This window comes from Salvelinus namaycush, chromosome 10 (genome assembly GCF_016432855.1).
Source record: "Salvelinus namaycush isolate Seneca chromosome 10, SaNama_1.0, whole genome shotgun sequence".
Taxonomy (NCBI): Eukaryota; Metazoa; Chordata; class Actinopteri; order Salmoniformes; family Salmonidae; genus Salvelinus; species Salvelinus namaycush.
In genome coordinates this window covers 30,875,611-30,897,439 of record NC_052316.1, presented here as the reverse complement: position 1 = coordinate 30,897,439, position 21,829 = coordinate 30,875,611, and the positions used below count along the sequence as shown (strand labels likewise).

Genomic DNA, 21,829 nt, shown 5'->3' with positions numbered 1-21,829 from the left:
ACATACTTTGGACATGTGGTGTACAATAGTCTAAAACAGTTAATTTGTTGAAAACAGACTCATTTAATCATGTAGTTAACAAGCATTTCATGTTATTTTAAGTGCACGCCGCTGCAGGCTGGCTGCAACCTGATCTCATAGTATTTCGTATTATTCTGAACGTAAATCTGTAATACTCCATTTAGTGTGATATGTTAAGTTTCGTATGGTTTGTCTTACTTTGTGGATTACCGTGATCCATTTTGCAAGATATGTTATGAATTCGTTTGATATGTTACGAATTTTCTATTTGTACAATATGTTATGAATTTGCAATACGTATGATAATTTACGAATTCCAATTTGTTGTGGCTAGCATTAGCTAGGTGTCTAATGCTAATGTTAGCTATGTGGCTAACCTTAGCTAGGCAAGGGGTTAGGGTTAAGGTTAGGAGTGAGGTTAAAGGGTTAACGTTAGGGTTAAGGGAAGTGATAGCTAACATGCTAAGTAGGTGCAAAGTAGCAAAAAAATGCAAGTTGTCCATGATGAGTTTCGAACTTTTGGGTTGCTAGATATTCGTGCTCTATGCTCATTTTTCCACACTGACTAACCACCCTCGTTTTTGCATTAGAGGAGACGTTTCCTATTTCTGAAGTAAATCTCAATTTTTCTGTAAATTACGCTTTTGTTTGTGATTTGGCTTGTCTTTGAGAAACTTATCGCGATTCACCTCCTCATTGCTCAATGTGCAGTATCAAGGCAAGCAAAAGACAGGAACGAGCTCCAAAAACACCTAAATAGGTCCTTTTAGAAACGGACACACTCTCAGTATAGTGATGTAGGTCTTTAGATGTTGTACACATGAAATTGTGACGTTGCTAACTTTATCCGCAATGTTATAATCCATTTTATGCAACTTCCATGTATTATAGGGGCACGCTCGGGCTGCACAGCTCCGTGGGGGAAACAACATGACTCGACCGAAATGGATTATAAAGTTGCAGATACATTTCGGAATTCCATGTGTAAAACATCTAAAGTCATACCTCACTATACTGAGAGCGTGTCCGTTTCTTAAAGGACATATTTGGGTGTTTTTGGAGCTCGTTCTTGTCTTTTTGTTCATGTCAGGATTTACATTTACTATGTTACGTCTAGTCTATGAGACCAGTCTGGCACACAGCAAGTCACGTAAGTAAGTAATGATTCTGATGTTGTTGTTTTAACCTGGTTCAGTATGTGGAGCCTCCTGACTACGTTTTACTTGTGGATGGCGATTTCAGATTTTCTGTGTACTCACTGAAAAGTAAATTGACACTGTGTTAATCAGTCAGCACACATTTGGATTATGAATGTCAAGACGACAGAAGATGGAGTTTATGCCGGAGCTGGAATTTATTCGACAGGGGTTTGAAACAGCAATGCTGTCAGTATGGTAAGCATGCACAATGGAGGTTCTGATTACATGTGCGTTTCTGGTTGAACCATTTACTATATGTGGTTCAACATCAGTGGAAGCTCCTCAGAGGAGGAAGGGAAGGACCATCCACGTCAGTGAATTTCATAAAAATAAAAATAGTGAAACATTAAAAAAGTTATAATTTTTAGATAAAATTATACTAAATATATATTCACATGTCCCTAAATAATTGATTAAAACACACTGTTTTGCAATGAAGGTCTACAGTTGCCTCAGCAGCACTCTGTAGGTTAGCACCATGGTGTAGCAGGAGGACAGCTAGCTTCTGTCCTCCTGTGTACATTGACTTCAATACAAAACCTAGGAGGCTAATGGTTCTCACCCTCTTCTATAGACTTACACAGTAATTATGACAACTTACGGAGGAAATTATCAGAGCTCTTGCAGCATGAACTGACATGTTGTCCACACAATCAAAGGATCAGAGAAGGAATTTAGTACTAAAAGCATAAGCTACAGCTACCTAGCACTACAGTGCATAAAATGTGGTGAGTAGTTTGTATTTGTATTTATTAAGGATCCCCATTAGCTGCTGCCAAGGCAGGGTTCCAAACACACTTAGGCACTTAAATCACACATAAAGCAAAAGAACAGTACATCATATAACATTATTACACTACTACAAATCTACAATAGAAAATGTATAATACCGCTATACAACAATATTACAATGATCAGTACATGTGTGTAGAGTGTGTGTCTGTTCCTGTGTGTTCCTGTGTGTGTGTCTCTTCACAGTCCCCGCTGTTCCATAAGGTGTATGTTTATCTGTTTTTTTAAATCTGATGCTACTGCTTGCATCAGTTACTTGATGTGGAATAGAGTTCCATGTAGTCATGGCTCTATGTAGTACTTTGTGCCTCCTATAGTCTGTTCTTGACTTGGGGATTGTGAAGAGACCTCTGGTGCTATGTCTTGTAGAGTATGCATGGGTGAATGAGCTGTGTGCTAGTAGTTTAAACAGACACCTTGGTGCATTCAGCAGTTGACTCAAAGAAAGAGAAAGACAATAGTTGAACAGTTTTTAATTAATTAATTAATTCCAAAATTAAGGAGAAGCAAGAGAGAGAGAGCGTGCTCGCTATATTTCGTGGGTATATATTTTTTATTTATTTTCACTTTCACTTAGTTAGCATATGCAGCTAGCTAGTTTAGCCAACTCAAACACCCAGTTCAAACAGAGAGGGGTGCTAGCTGAATATGGCTATCCAACACTGGAACTCTTCCAAGTCAAGGAAAGATTTTATTAATGTATTGACCACCGGGGCCTGCCAGTGTAACTGCTAAACTGCTTGCTGTACACTATACTGTGTGATTGTAGCGGGTTTACTAACGTGTTAGTTGTAGTAGCTATGTTGACTATGGCATTAATAAGGTGACAGGCCACATGTTGTTTTGTGCACTGAAGTCCACAATCGAAGGAAAAAGGTGAGAGGATTTCACCTTTATTTAAGCAGGTAGGCCAGTAGAGAACAAGTTCCCATTTACAACTGCGACCTGGCCAAGATTTGTTTATTTTTTATTTCACCTTTATTTAAGCAGGTAGGCCAGCTGAGAACAAGTTCTCATTTACAACTGCGACCTGGTCAAAATAAAGCAAAGCAGTGCGACACAAACAACACAGAGTTACACAGACAAACATACAGTCAATAACACAATAGAAAGGTCTATATGCAGTGTGTGCAAATGTAGTAAGATTAGGGAGGTAAGGCAATAAATAGGCTATAGGGGCTAAATAATTACAATTTCGCAAATTAAACACTGGAGTGATAGATGTGCAGAAGATGAATGTGCAAGTAGAGATACTGGGGTGCAAAGGAGCAAAAAATAAATAACAATATGGGAATGAGGTAGTTGGGTGGGCTATTTACAGATGGACTATGTACAGGTGCAATGATCGGTAAGCTGCTCTGACAGCTGATGCTTACAGTTAGTGAGGGAGATATAAGACTCCAGCTTCTGTGATTTTTGCAATTCGTTCCAGTCATTGGCAGCAGAGAACTGGAAGGAAAGGCGGCCAAAGTAGGAGTTGGCTTTGGGGATGACCAGTGAAAAATACCTACTGGAGCGCATGCTACGGGTGGGTGCTGCTATGGTGACCAGTGAGCTGAGATAAGGCGGGGCTTTACCTAGCAAAGACTTGTAGATGACCTGGAGCCAGTGGATTTGTCGACGAATATGAAATGAGGGCCAACCAACGAGCGCATACAGGTCGCAGTGGTGGGTAGTATATGTGGCTTTGGTGACAAAATGGATGGCACTGTGATAGACTACATCCAATTTGCTGAGTAGAGTGTTGAAGGCTATTTTGTAAATGACATCGCTGAAGTCAAGGATCGGTAGGATAGTCAGTTTTACGAGGGTATATTTGGCAGCATGAGTGAAGGATGCTTTGTTGCGAAATAGGAAGCCGATTCAAGATTTAATTTTGTATTGGGGATTCTTAATGTGAGTCTGGAAGTAAAGTTTACAGTCTAACCAGACACCTAGGTATTTGTAGTTGTCCACATATTCTAAATCAGAACCGTACAGAGTAGTGATGCTAGTCGGGCAGGAGGGTGCGGGCAGCAATCGGTTGAAGAGCATGCACTTAGTTTTACTTGCATTTAAAAGCGGTTGGAAGGAGTGTTGTATGGGATTGAAGCTCGTTTTGGAGGTTTGTTAGCACAGTGTCCAAACAAGGGCCAGATGTATACAGAATGGCGTCGTCTGCATAGAGGTGGATCAGAGAATCACCAGCAGCAAGAGCGACATCATTGATATATACAGAGAAAAGAGTCGGCCCGAGAATTGAACCCTGTGGCACCCCCATAGAGACTGCCAGAGGTCCGAACAACAGGCCCTCCGATTTGACACACTGAACTCTATCTGAGAAGTAGTTGGTGAACCAGGCGAGGCAGTCATTTGAGAAGCCAAGGCTATTGAGTCTGCCAATAAGAATGTGGTTATTGACAGAGTCGAAAGCCTTGGCCAGGTCGATGAAGACGGCTGCACAGTACTGTCTTTTATCGATGGCGGTTATGATATTGTTTAGGACATTGAGCGTGGCTGAGGTGCACCCATGACCAGCTTGGAAACCAGATTGCATAGTGGAGAAGGTACGGTGGGATTCAAAATGGTCGGTGATCTGTTTGTTAACTTGGCTGTCGAAGATTTTATAAAGGCATGGCAGGATAGACATAGGTCTGTAACAGTTTGGGTCTAGAGTGTCTCCCCCTTTGGGGATCTCAGACGATACGAAAGAGAGGTTGAATAGGCTAGTAAATAGGGGTTGCAAAAATTTTGGCGGATCATTTTAGAAAGAGAGGGTCCAGATTGTCTAGCCCAGCTGATTTGTAGGGATCCAGATTTTGCAGCTCTTTCAGAACATCAGCTGTCTGGATTTGGGTGAAGGAGAAGCGGGGGGGGGCTTGGGCAAGTTGCTGCAGGGGGTGCTGAGATGTTGGCCGGGTAGGGGTAGCCAGATGGAAAGCATGGCCAGCCGTAGAAAATGCTTTTTGAAATGATTGATTTTCGTAGATTTATCGGTGGTGACAATGTTTCCTATCCTCAGTACAGTGGCGAAATTGTGGCCGTGCTTCAGGGGTGATCAGGGGTGTATTCATTCCACCAATTATGTTGAAAAATTCTTCAACGGAAGCAAACAGAATGAAACGGAGTTAAACATACCTGAATTTGTCCAATAGAAATTTTAATTTGCAACTGTTGGACTAATGATTACAACCTAGATCAGCTAGATGCAGGCAAGAGTGTGCAAGGCAGTATTGAATGTGTCACTGTCAGTCACCTTGATTACTCTAATTTCTCTCGATGTTGTAAACTTTCATTCATATGCAAGGTTGTAGCGAACCCATGATGGGTATAGGGAAAATTCTAGTTTCATGTAGCAGTCTAAACCTAGTAATGTTACATTGACAGTCATCCAATATGCTGTAATAGAAATAAGGCCTTGCTCATAAAAAGTAAAAATAAAATGTCCTGCCTCATCTTAAACAGTACCGACCACGACTGTTCACCATAGCTAACTTACTGTTTCTTATTAACAAAACAATTTGTTTTCGTAATTGGGGTTTGTACTGTGGTCTTGGTTGTTCTTAAGAAATGTAGCGTAGCTAACTGCAGTGTTTGTCCTGTCTGAAATATGGCTAACCCATAGCTTGGTCTGTGTAATGCAAATGAAAGTGATTAGCATGGCAGTTTCCCAAAATGTGGTGGTTTTAAACTTAATGTAATTAACGTTAACTAACTAGTTATGTTTTGTGTAAGAAAGTATGACATAATGTGCTGCATGAACTGGCCATACACATTAGCGAACGTTACAGTCTTACGTTGACTAAGGTTACTTAGCTAGCTAAAGTTAATTGGCCTTCATAGCAACCAAGGACGTTCGCTACTGTCAGGATGGCGGTGTTGCCATCAGACGGGTGAAGACCCGTGATGAAGTCCAGGGATATGTGAGACCAGGGATGGTGAGGGACAGGCAGTGGTTGAAGAAGACCAGGCGGAGCTTGCCGAGGAGTCTTGTTCTGCGCACAGACCTTGTAGGTAGCCACGGATGCGGAGACGTCCGGGACCATGGTAGGCCTCCAAAAGCATTGTTGAACAAAGTCTAGGGTCCGATCGGATCCCTGGTGGCAGGCAAGCCTGGAGGAGTGGGCCCACTCCAGGACTGAGGAGCGGACAGCGTCAGGCACAAACATCCGGTTATCTAAAAGTTTGCGAATCCCAGGAAACATTGCAGCTGCACCCTGGATGTACGCTAGCACTCTAACGTCCATGGGAATGGAGAGGGGCTGAGTGGGGATGCCCAGCTCGGACACTGGGGTAGGCTGGGAGATTACGGGTGTGACCTGCTGCCCAGTGGGGAAACGCCTGGTCATGGCGTTCTGCAAGGGTATGGAGTCCCTACATAAGACATTGCAGTAACTCCTCGTGTCGTCCAATGGTGGCTCCTTGCAGGGAGACAGCATTGTGGAGCTGGTCTGAGTCTGCTGGGTTGGTCATGGCATGCATTCGCCTCTTCCTCTGAATGGGGAGGCCTGCATGGGAAGAGACGCTACAAGATCGGGAAAATCCTTAGATGATGGCTAGCAGCTTAGCTTAGCTAGCTAGCTAAGGTTAGCGGCTCGTCAAGCAGGCTTCAAACGGTCTGTTAAGCGGGATTTCGGGGACAACAAATAACAGTTCTAGATGTTGAAAGCTAACCGCATCGCGGAATTCATGCAAAAACCAGTAATTTTTGGGGTCAAAAACAACAAACCGAGTAGCTGAGTGTTTCCAGCATTGAGCATTCAGCTGTGCAGCCTGACAAAGACAAATACAAAGATTCATCACAATACTGTAGGTCAATTTGTGTGCAGTATTTGGCTGCTCTAACAAGGCAGGAAAGACAACAGGAAAAAAATATTTGTAAAGATTACCCGCAATCATAAAAAACCAAGGTAATATGACTCAAGAACTGTCCGAATGGCAAAGAAACCTTTTTGCCTGTCAAGACCTGAACCCAGACAGCTATATGAATCAGAATGTACTTTCTTGTAGCCAGGGTTATGACGACTAGGAAATCAGGTTACAGGATTTGATTGAATGAGACCCAATCGTTTCCACTGTGTGTCTGGAAATAATGAGTAGGACTCAATATGAAAATGTAGAATATCAGAGATATTCAGTGTGTGTGTGTGTGTGTGTGTGTGTGTGTGTGTGTGTGTGTGTGTGTGTGTGTGTGTGTGTGTGTGTGTGTGTGTGGGTGCGTGCGTGCGTGCGTGCGTGCGTGCGTGCGTGCGTGCGTGCGTGCGTGGGTGGGTGCGTGTTTCAGGCTCTCTAATAGCTCCGACATGCTCTTGAAGTAGAATCCCTCCCACACATTCCCACAGAGATTAGCTATTTGTCACAGAGCACAAATTCACCAGCATCAACAACACACACACAAATACACACACAGACAGAGATATAAAGACACATACAGACACACGCAGATGCACGTACACATTCACAAGAACACACACTAGAACACACACCTACTGTTGACGCACATACACAACCACACACAGAGGCGTACACACACAGGTACACAGGTACACAGGTACACAGGTACACAAAAACCTAACCAGAAAACACTGGGATTTCCAGTTAGCACCATATCACACATCAGCACATCAGAGAAACGTAAGGGTAGACATACAATAATTAGGCTGAAGGCACCAACCTTCACACACACACACACACACACACACACACACACACACACACACACACACACACACACACACACACACACACACACACACACACACACACACACACACAGGGGAGAGATGCATGGCAAGTGCAGTGAGAGGCGGAGATGAGATGAGAGGAGACGGGGAGCTCCGGTTTTCTGCTCCCAGGAGCAGAAATATTCTGGCGTGGGAGGAAGGATACGAGAAATCACAACCTGGATCATTATCCTAGAGCAAGGCAGAGTGCATGTGTGCGAGTGTGTGTTCGTGTTCGTGTTCTGTGTCTGTGTCTGTGTCTGTGTCTGTGTCTGTGTCTGTGTGTGTGTGTGTGTGTGTGTGTGTGTGTGTGTGTGTGTGTGTGTGTGTGTGTGTGTGTGTGTGTGTGTGTGTGTGTCACGTAAAGAAGTCAGACAGGCTTAGCTGCTGTGACAGACCCGGTTGGAGCAGTGAATTTCCCCTTGCCTGTTGGCCAAACACGACAGGGTATAAATCTCAATTAGGCCACAGCTGCAACTACACAAAAACCCATACAGCACATGCGCACACGCATACACACACTTGCGCACACACGCACACATATGCGCACACACACACACACGCACACATACACACACACATGCACGCACGCACACACACGTGCTCACACACAAAAACACTCATTGAATTTCTTCTATATTGACTTTCTTATATCAAAATCCATAACTGATTCATAGACAGAAAGACTCATATTGCACTGCAGTTATGTCCTCCACATCTATTATGTAGGGCACTACTGTCACCCATATACAGTTGAAGTCGGAAGTTTACATACACCTTAGCCAAATACATTTTAAAACTCAGTTTTTCACAATTCCTGACACTTAATCCTAGTAAAAATTCCTTGTCTTAGGTCAGTAAGGATCCCCACTTAATTTTAAGAATGTGAAATGTCAGAATAATAGTAGAGAGAATTATTTATTTCAGCTTTTATTTCTTCCATCACATTCCCAGTGGGTCAGACGTTTACATACACTCAATTCGTATTTGGTAGCATTGCCTTTAAATAGTTTAACATGGGTCAAACATTTCGGGTAGCCTTCCACAAGCTTCACACAATAAATTAGGTAGATTATGGCCCATTCCTCCTGACAGAGCTGGTGTAACTGAGTCAGGCTTGTAGGCCTCCTTCCTCGCACATGCTTTTTCAGTTCTGCCCACACATTTTCAATCGGATTGAGGTCAGGGCTTTGTGATGGCCACTCTAATAGCTTGACTTTGCTGTTCTTAAGCCATTTTGCCACAACTTTGGAAGTATGCTTGGGATCATTGTCCATTTGGAAGACCCATTTGCGACCAAGCTTTAACTTCCTGACTGATGTCTTGAGATGTTGCTTCAATATATCCACATGATTTCCCTTCCTCATGAGGCCATCTATTTTGTGAAGTGCACCAGTCCCTCCTGCAGCAAACACCCCCACAACATGATGCTGCCACCCCCGTGCTTCACGGTTAGGATGGTGTTCTTCGGCTTGCAAGCCTCCCCCTGTTTCCTCCAAACATAACGATGGTCATTATGGCCAAACAGTTCTATTTTTGTTTCATCAGACCAGAAGACATTTCTCCAAAAAGTACGATCTTTGTCCCCATGTGTAGTTGCAAACCGTAGTCTGGCTTTTTTATGGAGGTTTTGGAGCAGTGGCTTCGTCCTTGCTGAGCGGCCTTTCAGGTTATGTCGATATAGGACTCGTTTTACTGTGGATATAGATACTTTTGTACCTGTTTCCTCCAGCATCTTCACAGGGTCCTTTGCTGTTGTTCTGGGATTGATTTGCACTTTTCGCACCAAAGTACGTTCATCTCTAGGAGACAGAACATGTCTCCTTCCTGAGCGGTATGACGGCTGCGTGGTCCCATGGTGTTTATACTTGCGTACTATTGTTTGAACAGATGAATGTGGTACCTTCAGGCGTTTGGAAATTGCTCCCAAGGATGAATCAGACTTGTGGAGGTCTACAATTTTTTTCTGAGGTCTTGGCTGATTTCGTTTGATTTTCCCATGATGTCAAGCAAAGAGGCACTGAGTTTGAAGGTAGGCCTTGAAATACATCCACAGGTACACATCCAACTGACTCAAATTATGTCTGTTAGCCTATCAGAAGCTTCTAAAGCCATGACAGAATTTTCTGGAATTTTCCAAGCCGTTTAAAGGCACAGTCAACTTAGTGTATGTAAACTTCTGACCCACTGGAATTGTGATACAGTGAATTATAAGTGAAATAATCTGTCTGTAAACAATTGTTGGAAAAATTACTTGTGTCATGCCAAAGTAGATGTCCTAACCGACTTGTCAAAACTATAGTTTGTTAACAAGACATTTGTGGAGTGGTTGAAAAATTATTTTGAATGACTCCAACCTTCGTGTATGTAAACTTCCGACTTCAACTGTATGTCTCATTGTCTGCATCCCAAATGGCCCCCTATTCCCTATATACTGTAGTGTTAACTTAAAATGACACAATGACTAGGTTCCAGTTTCAACAACATTTATTAAACCGTATTTCCACAATACATGGTTGCCATAGCGCTCAGGCCAGGTCCACCAACAGTGAGACTACTGCGCAGGAGTACTAAAAACAAAGTGATAGCACCGTAATAACAGAAATATAGGGATACTTAAAACATGAACTTAACATATAGTGCACTACTTTTGATCACGACTCTCTATCTCCCTTAGAGCCCTGGTCAACAGTAAGGGAAAGACCTAGTCAGTTATACAACTGAATGCGTTCAACTGAAATGTGTCTTCCGCATTTAACCCAACCCCTCTGAATCAGAGAGGTGGGGGGGGGGGGCTGCCATTATCGACATCCACGTCTTCGGCGTCCCGGGAACAGTGGGTTAACTGCTCAGGGACAGAATGACAGATTTTAACCTTTCGGTTACTGGCCCAACACTCTAACCACTAGGCTACCTACCGCCACTATCAATAGAATAGGGTGCCATTTGGTACTAAACTAATGTGTAGGACATGTTATGTGGATGTAAAGCATTACACAGAGTGACCTAACCTCCCTCTTAATCTCTTAATTAATTATCTCCATTTATTTTATCCTCTGTTTAAATCTCTGCATTCCTTTCATACTCCATCCTTCATTCTTTAAAGGAGATCAGCAAAAATATCAACCTGACAGTCTCAACGCTAGATAGAAACTTACTTAGAAATATACTCTACCTCTTAATCTCTCTTCTTCTACTTCCTTCTCTTTCTCTCCCTCTCCCTCTCTCGTGTTATCTCTCTCTGTATATCTCAATCTTGTTCTCTCCCTTCTCTCACTCTGTCTCTCTCCCTCTATATTATTTCACTCTCTCTCTCCATCTCTCTCTCCGTCTCCCTCCCTCCCTCTCTCTCTCCCTTTAAATTATTTCACTCTCTCTCTCACCCCCATCTCTCTCTCCAAGTTAAGCTGATTGCTGAGACACCGTTTCAGACTCAAGAGGGGATAATGCTAATCATGTGACATAATCATGGGTGTGTGTGTGTGTGTGTGTGTGTGTGTGTGTGTGTGTGTGTGTGTGTGTGTGTGTGTGTGTGTGTGTGTGTGTGTGTGTGTGTGTGTGTGTGTGTGTGTGTGTGTGTGTGTGTGTGTGTGTGACATGCATGTGTAGCGTGCGTGCATGCGTTAGTAGTTTCAAGAGATATGCTCATAAAGTGTGGTAGCATAGAGATGGGAAGACATAAAATAAGCTTTGCTTTCCTCGTGCTTTAAGACATAAAATAAGCTTTGCTTTCCTTATTAGTAAAAACTCTGGGATTCAACCCTTAAAGTTGACAAAGACTGATTTGAGTGTGTTTGAACATATTTTCGTGTTCTAGGGGTTTCTACTACTCAGTTATACTCCTCCTGTTCCTCTATAATAGAGAGCCGGTGGTGGATACCTGCCAGAGACAGAGAGAATTAAATAAAAGGAAAAGAGAGAGAAAATGACTGAAAGAACAAGAGAGATGGATCTTCAATTTACTTTCCTACCTTATTATGTCAAGGAATGTATCGACCGGCAGAATGATACAAGGCCTGAGGGACAGAGTGGATGAGAGAGAGAGGGATGGAAGAAGGGAGGGGAGGAGAAGGTCAAGGAGCAGAGAGAATTCGAGTGAGAGAGATAGAGGGATCATCCGAAAGAACAGAATTGGAGCGTGAGATATGGAAAAATGACGAGTAAAATAGATTTCTAGAGACATAGGAAGGAAAGAGAAAATGAGGTGGAGGAAATGAAAGAGGCATGCTTGCGCATGTGCATCCATCTTTGAGTGGATTTACATATTGTATTTCGTACAGTACGGCATAATTTTCCTCTTGCAAACACACACATGCTATGAGTCACCGTAACATTTTAAATAAACAGGATATCTGATACTGTAGTTGTGGCGTGTAGCTCAGTGTGAGAGAAAGACAGAGAGAGAGAGAGAAATATATAATTGAGAAGTCATTGAGAAATATATCTAATCAAAAACACAGAGAACCAGACAACAAAAATATACGCCTTCAATATGGGGAAACACTGAAGCAATACAAACGCACCCTAAGAACAAAAAAGGAACAGCACATTAGAAATCAGCTGGATGGAATTGAGGAATCCATAGAATCAAACCACTTCTGGGAGAATTGGAATAAATTAAACAAACCTCATCATGAGGAATTGGGTATCCAAAATGGGGATATGTGGAGAAATCACTTTGCAAACCTCTACAGCAATATAACAAAGAGCCCAGAACAAAAAGATATACAAGAAAAATTACAAATCCTTGAATTAGCAGTCAAAGACTATCAGAATCCTGTGGATACCCCAATTACAGAAGAAGAATTATTGGAAAAACTATGCTATCTCCAACCCAAAAAGGCCTGTGGTGCTGATGGTATTTTAAATGAAATGATCAAATATACAGACCACAAATTCAAATTGGCTATACTCAAACTCTTCAACATTATCCTCACTGCAGGTATTTTCCCCGATATTTGGAACCAGGGATTGATCACACCAATCTATAAAAATGGAGACAAATTTGACCCAAATAATTACAGAGGAATTTGCGTTAACAGCAACTTGGGGAAAATTCTCTGCAGTATTATAAATAGCAGACTACATCATTTCCTTGACGAACACAACGTCCTGAGCAGAAGCCAGATTGGATTTCTAAAAAAAACAGACCACATTTACATCCTCCACACTCTAATTGATAAACAAGTTAACCAAAACAAAGGCAAAATCTACTCGTGTTTTGTAGATTTCAAGAAAGCATTTGATTCAATTTGGCACGAAGGTCTTTTTTATAAACTAATAGAAAGTGGTATTGGAGGGAAAATATATGATTTTATTAAATCAATGTACACTAAAAACAAATGTGCGGTTAAAATTGGCAACAAGCAAACAGACTTCTTCTCTCAGGGGCGTGGAGTGAAACAGGGCTGCCCAATAAGTCCAACATTATTTAACATCTACATTAATGAATTGGCAAAAACATTAGAAGAATCGGCAGCACCTGGTATCACCCTACACAACACTGAAATCAAGTGTCTGCTGTACGCAGATGACCTGGTGCTGCTGTCTCCCACTAAAGAGGGGTTACAGCAGCACCTAGATCGTCTCCACAGGTTCTGTCAGACCTGGGCTCTGACCGTTAACCTAAAAAAAACAAATATAATGATATTCCAAAAAAGGTCCGGAAATAAGGATGACAAATATAAATTCTATTTGGACACAGTTCTATTAGAACACACCAAAAACTACACATATCTAGGACTAAATATCAGCAACACAGGTAGCTTTCACATGGCTGTGAATGAGCTGAGAGACAAAGCAAGAAGAGCATTCTATGCCATTAAAAGGAACATCAAAATTGAAATTCCAATTAGAATCTGGCTCAACATTTTTCAATCAGTTATAGAACCAATTGCTCTATATGGCAGTGAAGTATGGGGTCCACTCTCTAATAATGACTTTACTAAATGGGACAAACATCCAATTGAAATATTGCATGCAGAGTTTTTGCAAGACTGTATTGCAAGTACAAAGAAAAACTCCAAATAACGCATGTAGGGCAGAATTGGGCCAATACCCCCTCCTCATTCGAATAGAAAAAAGAGCCATCAAATTTTACAACCATCTAAAAACAAGTGACCCTAAAACATTCCATCACACAGCTCTACAATGTCAAGAGATGAAACCAGAGAAGAGTTCCCTCAGCCAGCTGGTTCTGAGGCTCAGTTCACCAACCCAAACCAACCCCATAGACCCTCGGGACAGCCCTCAGAAAATCTGGCCCAACCAAATCATCACAAAACAAAAATAAAAATATATCACCTATTGGAAAGACACCACAAAAAATCAAAGTAAACTTCAATGCTATTTGGCTCTAAACAGACAGTACATGGTGGCAGACTATCTGACCACTGTGACTGATAGAAAACTGAGGAAAACATTGACTAGGTACAGACTCAGTGAGCACAGTCTGGCTATAGAGACCGGTCGGCACAGACAAACCTGGCTGCCCAGAGAGGACAGGCTGTGCTCACTCTGCTCCAGGGGAGAGGTAGAGACAGAGGTGCATTTCCTACTACACTGTGACAAATACTCAGACCTAAGAGCATATTTCTTTCCCAAAATTATAATTCAATACAAAGAATTTGAAACTATAAAAATGTGCAGTTTTGGCAGCCAAATATGTGTCCTCCTGCCACAGCCTGAGGGACAGCCAGTGAAAAATGCAAAGTAATGTTGATAATATTTCCCATTTAGCTTAGTTTTGTTTTGTCTTTCATACCAGGTCATATGTCTTCTCAGTCATGTTGACACTGGTCTACTACCATTACTTTAATGTATTGTTGTTCTGATTAATATTGTTGTTGTAGCTGTTATTAATGGTAATCCCATGTCCACTACTACTATTATTATTGCTGTTGGTCCCACCATTTATTTATATATAAATATATATATATTTTGTATACATATATATTTTATTTTTATTTTTCGATATGTATACTTTGACAATGTAAGTAATAATGAACTTGCCATGTCAATAAAGTCAATTGAATTGAATTGAGAGAGAGAGAGAGAGAGAGTGAAAGAGAGAGAGCGTGAAAGAGAAAGAGAGAGAGAGAGAGAGAGAGAGAGAGAGAGAGAGAGAGAAAGAGAGAGAGAGAGAGAGAAAGAGAGAGCGTGAAAGAGAGAGAGCGAGAGAGAGAGAGAGAGAGAGAGAGAGAGAGAGAGACCGAGAGAGCGTGAAAGAGAGAGAGAGAGAGAGAGAGAGAGAGAGAGAGAGAGAGAGAGAGACCGAGAGAGCGTGAAAGAGAGAGAGAGAGAGAGAGAGAGATGCTCTAATGTATGTGTATCTGTAGGGGTGAAGCTCAGTAAGCCTGTCTAAAGCTGTGGCCTGGTAAAGCAACTTAGGAGCATGATAAGCTTCCTACTGCCAGACTACTGTTATCATATTAATAATGCATGTGCCACAGATAACAGCCTCTACCTCCTTCCTACCAGCCACACCTACCAGCTCTCACAGTCTCACGTCAGAATTAGACGTTCATCCATGTTTCTCAAATGTCAAATTTCGAAGTTGTTCAAAACGTAACATTTCTAAGTGTTTAAGGTTAGGGTTAAGTTCAGACAATAACTCCAAATTATTAAGGTTAGGCATTAACTCCGAATGGTTAAGGTAAGGGTTAAAGTTTGGTATAGGCTTAAAACAAAAATATAAAAAACAACTTTATATCGCTGGATTCAAACTTGCAACCTTTGGAATCAAAGGCCAAAACCTACTTGACGGCATCAGTGCTCACTGTTGCCCCTAGTGGCCCATTTCCACATCATCTCCCGACGTCCTCAGACATGCATGGTCATGGAATACTGACTTGTATCACGGGTGACCTGGCTGAGCCGCACACACGCACGCATGCACACCACACACACCACAGCTTATATCACACGCACGCACGCACGCACGCACGCACGCACACACACACACACTGAGGTTAGGGGACTAATAGGATGGAGGTACTCACTGTGGCCAGCTCGTCAAACTTCCCGAATAGTTCGTTGAGCAGTTTGACCAGTTCCTGGGCAGTACACTGAGACGCCAGACTGGTAAACCCCACGATGTCTGCAAACAAGATACTGGAGGGGAGGGAGGGGAGGAGGGAAAGAAAGATACACATTATTATAATGTTTCTAACAGTGACAACCTAAAAAGGTCTAGGCATGCGAAAGGGCCCTTCTCAGTCACAAATAACATTATTTTCTTGTAGCATAGTTGAGCTTATTTGAGTCAGACACTGTCAACATTACTTTGTTGATGAATATGAATGTACTGAGCTAAGAAGAAGATCTGTTTGTCAGCTTATCCCAGTTTATCAAAGGGATAAAAACCAAATCATTGCAATCACACACATGCACGAACGCGCACACATACAATACACAGACTCCCACGAACGACTGAGTAAAGGAGAGTATCTTGTAGAACAGTCTGTTCAAAAGTAGTGCACTATAAAGGGAGTAGGGTGCCATTTAGGATGAAGTCAGTGTTGCTTTAGTTAGAATAGAGTATTAAAAGCCATTTGTCCACAGCACAGAAGGTTTGAACAACAAGGTGTTATATACTGAACAAAAACATAAACGCAACATGCAACATTTTCTAAGATTTTACTGAGTTACAGTTCATATAAGGAAATCAGTCAATTGAAATAAATTCATTAGGCCCTAATCTATGGATTTCACATGACTGGGAATACAGATATGCATCTGTTAGGTGTGGATCAGAAAACCAGTCAGTATCTGGTGTGACCACCACTTGCCTCATGCAGGGCGACACATCTCATTCGCATAGAGTTGATCAGGCTGTTGATTGTGGCCTGTGGAATGCTGTCCCACTCCTCTTTAATGGCTGTGCGAAGTTCTTGGATATTGGCGGGAACTGGAACACGCTGTCGTACTAGTCAATACAGAGCATCCCAAACATGCTCAATGGGTGACATGTCTGGTGATTATGCAGGCTAAGGAAGAACTGGGACATTTTCAGCTCCCAGGAATTGTGTACAAATCCTTTGAGAATGGGGCTGTGTATTATCATGCTGAAACATGAGGTGATGGAGGCGGATGAATGGCACGACAATGGGCTTCAGGATCTCATCACGGTATCTCTGTGAATTCAAATTGCCATAGAGAAAATGTTATTGTGTTTGTTGTCCGTAGCTTATGCCTGCCCATACCATAACCCCACCGCCAACACAAAGGCATACACATTGCCTGCGGTTGTGAGGCCGGTTGGACATACTGCCAAATTCTCTAAAACAACGTTGGAGGTGGCTTATGGTGGAGAAATTAACATTCCATTTTCTGGAAACAGCTCCAGTGGACATTCCTGCAGTCAGCATGCCAATTTCACGCTCCCTCAAAACTTGAGACATCTGTGGCATTGTGTTGTGTAACCAAACTGCTCTAACACAAAGACAATGTATAGATGGAAGTGTGTAACTTCTTCACTAAGCCATAATGTGAGAGAGTGTAACTTCAGTAAGCCATAATGTGAGAGAGTGTAACTTCAGTAAGTCATAATGTGAGAGAGTGTAACTTCAGTAAGTCATAGTGTGAGAGAGTGGACCTTCAGTAAGTCATAATGTCAGATAGTGTAACTTCAGTAAGCCATAATGTGAGAGAGTGTAACTTCAGTAAGTCATAATGTGAGAGAGTGTAACTTCTTCAGTAAGCCATAATGTGAGAGAGTGTAACTTCAGTAAGCCATAATGTGAGAGAGTGTAACTTCAGTAAGCCATAATGTGAGAGAGTGTAACTTCAGTAAGCCATAATGTGAGAGAGTGTAACTTCAGTAAGCCATAATGTGAGAGAGTGTAACTTTAGTAAGCCATAATGTGAGAGTGTAACTTTAGTAAGCCATAATGTGAGAGAGTGTAACTTCAGTAAGCCATAATGTGAGAGAGTGTAACTTCAGTAAGCCATAATGTGAGAGAGACTGTAACTTCAGTAAGTCATAATGTGAGAGAGAGTAACTTCAGTAAGTCATAATGTGAGAGAGTGTAACTTCAGTAAGTCATAATGTGAGAGAGTGTAACTTCTTCAGTAAGTCATAATGTGAGAGAGTGTAACTTCTTCAGTAAGTCATAATGTGAGAGAGTGTAACTTCAGTAAGTCATAATGTGAGAGAGTGTAACTTCAGTAAGCCATAATGTGAGAGAGTGTAACTTCTTCAGTAAGTCATAATGTGAGAGAGTGTAACTTCAGTAAGTCATAATGTGAGAGAGTGTAACTTCAGTAAGTCATAATGTGAGAGAGTGTAACTTCAGTAAGTCATAATGTGAGAGAGTGTAACTTCTTCAGTAAGTCATAATGTGAGAGAGTGTAACTTCAGTAAGCCATAATGTGAGAGAGTGTAACTTCAGTAAGTCATAATGTGAGAGAGTGTAACTTCAGTAAGTCATAATGTGAGAGAGTGTAACTTCAGTAAGTCATAATGTGAGAGACTGTATCTTCAGTAAGTCATAATGTGAGAGAGTGTAACTTCAGTAAGTCATAATGTGAGAGAGTGTAACTTCAGTAAGCCATAATGTGAGAGAGTGTAACTTCTTCAGTAAGTCATAATGTGAGAGAGTGTAACTTCAGTAAGTCATAATGTGAGAGAGTGTAACTTCAGTAAGTCATAATGTCAGATAGTGTAACTTCAGTAAGCCATAATGTGAGAGAGTGTAACTTCAGTAAGTCATAATGTGAGAGAGTGTAACTTCTTCAGTAAGCCATAATGTGAGAGAGTGTAACTTCAGTAAGCCATAATGTGAGAGAGTGTAACTTCAGTAAGCCATAATGTGAGAGAGTGTAACTTCAGTAAGCCATAATGTGAGAGAGTGTAACTTCAGTAAGCCATAATGTGAGAGAGTGTAACTTTAGTAAGCCATAATGTGAGAGTGTAACTTTAGTAAGCCATAATGTGAGAGAGTGTAACTTCAGTAAGCCATAATGTGAGAGAGTGTAACTTCAGTAAGCCATAATGTGAGAGAGACTGTAACTTCAGTAAGTCATAATGTGAGAGAGAGTAACTTCAGTAAGTCATAATGTGAGAGAGTGTAACTTCAGTAAGTCATAATGTGAGAGAGTGTAACTTCTTCACTAAGTCATAATGTGAGAGAGTGTAACTTCAGTAAGTCATAATGTGAGAGAGTGTAACTTCTTCAGTAAGCCATAATGTGAGAGAGTGTAACTTCTTCAGTAAGTCATAATGTGAGAGAGTGTAACTTCAGTAAGTCATAATGTGAGAGAGTGTAACTTCAGTAAGCCATAATGTGAGAGAGTGTAACTTCTTCAGTAAGTCATAATGTGAGAGAGTGTAACTTCAGTAAGTCATAATGTGAGAGAGTGTAACTTCAGTAAGTCATAATGTGAGAGAGTGTAACTTCAGTAAGTCATAATGTGAGAGAGTGTAACTTCTTCAGTAAGTCATAATGTGAGAGAGTGTAACTTCAGTAAGCCATAATGTGAGAGAGTGTAACTTCAGTAAGTCATAATGTGAGAGAGTGTAACTTCAGTAAGTCATAATGTGAGAGAGTGTAACTTCAGTAAGTCATAATGTGAGAGACTGTATCTTCAGTAAGTCATAATGTGAGAGAGTGTAACTTCAGTAAGTCATAATGTGAGAGAGTGTAACTTCAGTAAGCCATAATGTGAGAGAGTGTAACTTCTTCAGTAAGTCATAATGTGAGAGAGTGTAACTTCAGTAAGTCATAATGTGAGAGAGTGTAACTTCAGTAAGTCATAATGTGAGAGAGTGTAACTTCAGTAAGTCATAATGTGAGAGAGTGTAACTTCAGTAAGTCATAATGTCAGATAGTGTAACTTCAGTAAGCCATAATGTGAGAGAGTGTAACTTCAGTAAGTCATAATGTGAGAGAGTGTAACTTCTTCAGTAAGCCATAATGTGAGAGAGTGTAACTTCAGTAAGCCATAATGTGAGAGAGTGTAACTTCAGTAAGCCATAATGTGAGAGAGTGTAACTTCAGTAAGCCATAATGTGAGAGAGTGTAACTTCAGTAAGCCATAATGTGAGAGAGTATAACTTTAGTAAGCCATAATGTGAGAGTGTAACTTTAGTAAGCCATAATGTGAGAGAGTGTAACTTCAGTAAGCCATAATGTGAGAGAGTGTAACTTCAGTAAGCCATAATGTGAGAGAGACTGTAACTTCAGTAAGTCATAATGTGAGAGAGAGTAACTTCAGTAAGTCATAATGTGAGAGAGTGTAACTTCAGTAAGTCATAATGTGAGAGAGTGTAACTTCTTCACTAAGTCATAATGTGAGAGAGTGTAACTTCAGTAAGTCATAATGTGAGAGAGTGTAACTTCTTCAGTAAGCCATAATGTGAGAGAGTGTAACTTCTTCAGTAAGTCATAATGTGAGAGAGTGTAACTTCAGTAAGTCATAATGTGAGAGAGTGTAACTTCAGTAAGCCATAATGTGAGAGAGTGTAACTTCTTCAGTAAGTCATAATGTGAGAGAGTGTAACTTCAGTAAGTCATAATGTGAGAGAGTGTAACTTCAGTAAGTCATAATGTGAGAGAGTGTAACTTCTTCAGTAAGTCATAATGTGAGAGAGTGTAACTTCTTCAGTAAGTCATAATGTGAGAGAGTGTAACTTCAGTAAGCCATAATGTGAGAGAGTGTAACTTCAGTAAGTCATAATGTGAGAGAGTGTAACTTCAGTAAGTCATAATGTGAGAGAGTGTAACTTCAGTAAGTCATAATGTGAGAGACTGTATCTTCAGTAAGTCATAATGTGAGAGAGTGTAACTTCAGTAAGTCATAATGTGAGAGAGTGTAACTTCAGTAAGCCATAATGTGAGAGAGTAACTTCAGTAAGTCATAATGTGAGAGACTGTATCTTCAGTAAGTCATAATGTGAGAGAGACTGTAACTTCAGTAAGTCATAATGTGAGAGAGTGTAACTTCAGTAAGCCATAATGTGAGAGAGTGTAACTTCAGTAAGTCATAATGTGAGAGAGTGTAACTTCAGTAAGTCATAATGTGAGAGAGTGTAACTTCAGTAAGTCATAATGTGAGAGAGTGTAACTTCAGTAAGTCATAATGTGAGAGAGTGTAACTTCAGTAAGCCATAATGTGAGAGAGTGTAACTTCAGTAAGTCATAATGTGAGAGAGTGTAACTTCAGTAAGTCATAATGTGAGAGAGTAACTTCAGTAAGTCATAATGTGAGAGAGTGTAACTTCAGTAAGTCATAATGTGAGAGAGTGTAACTTCAGTAAGCCATAATGTGAGAGAGTGTAACTTTAGTAAGTCATAATGTGAGAGAGTGTAACTTCAGTAAGTCATAATATGAGAGAGTGTAACTTCAGTAAGCCATAATGTGAGAGAGTGTAACTTCTTCAGTAAGCCATAATGTGAGAGAGTGTAACTTCAGTAAGCCATAATGTGAGAGAGTGTAACTTTAGTAAGTCATAATGTGAGAGAGTGTAACTTCAGTAAGTCATAATGTGAGAGAGTGTAACTTCAGTAAGCCATAATTGAGAGATGTAACTTCTTCAGTAAGCCATAATGTGAGATTACTGTAACTTCTTCAGTAAGCCTAATGTGAGAGAGTGTAACTTTAGTAAGTCATAATGTAGAGAGTGGTACTTCTTCAGTAAGCCATAATTTGAGAGAGCTGTAACTTCTTCAGTAAGCCATAATGTGAGAGAGTGTAACTTTAGTAAGCCATAATGTGAGAGAGTGTAACTTTAGTAAGTCATAATATGAGAGAGTGTAACTTCTCAGTAAGCCATAATGTGAGAGAGTGTAACTTCAGTAAGCCATAATGTGGAGAGATGTGTAACTTCAGTAAGCCATAATGTGAAGATTGTAACTTTTCGCCATAGATGTGAAGAGTGTAACTTTAAAAGCCATAATGTGAGAGAGTGTAACTTTCTTCAGTAAGCCATATGTGAGAGAGTGTAACTTCAGTAAGCCATAATGTGAGAGAGTGTAACTTCAGTAAGCCATAATGTGAGAGTTTTAACTTCTTCAGTAAGCCATAATGTGAGAAAGTGTAACTTCAGTAAGTCATAATGTGAGAGACTGTAACTTCTTCAGTAAGCCATAATGTGAGAGAGTATAACTTCTTCAG

General features: G+C 41.0%; 1 protein-coding gene across 1 annotated transcript in view; it reads right to left on the bottom strand.

Annotated features, from left to right (window-relative positions):
• LOC120054302 (adenylate cyclase type 1-like) overlaps nt 1-21,829 on the bottom strand; it is an 86,951-nt gene that overhangs the window by 51,236 nt on the left and 13,886 nt on the right. The window contains exon 3 of the mRNA XM_039001717.1: nt 15,715-15,826. Within this exon, the coding sequence (XP_038857645.1) occupies nt 15,715-15,826 (112 nt within the window). The remainder of the gene's footprint in view (nt 1-15,714; nt 15,827-21,829) is intronic.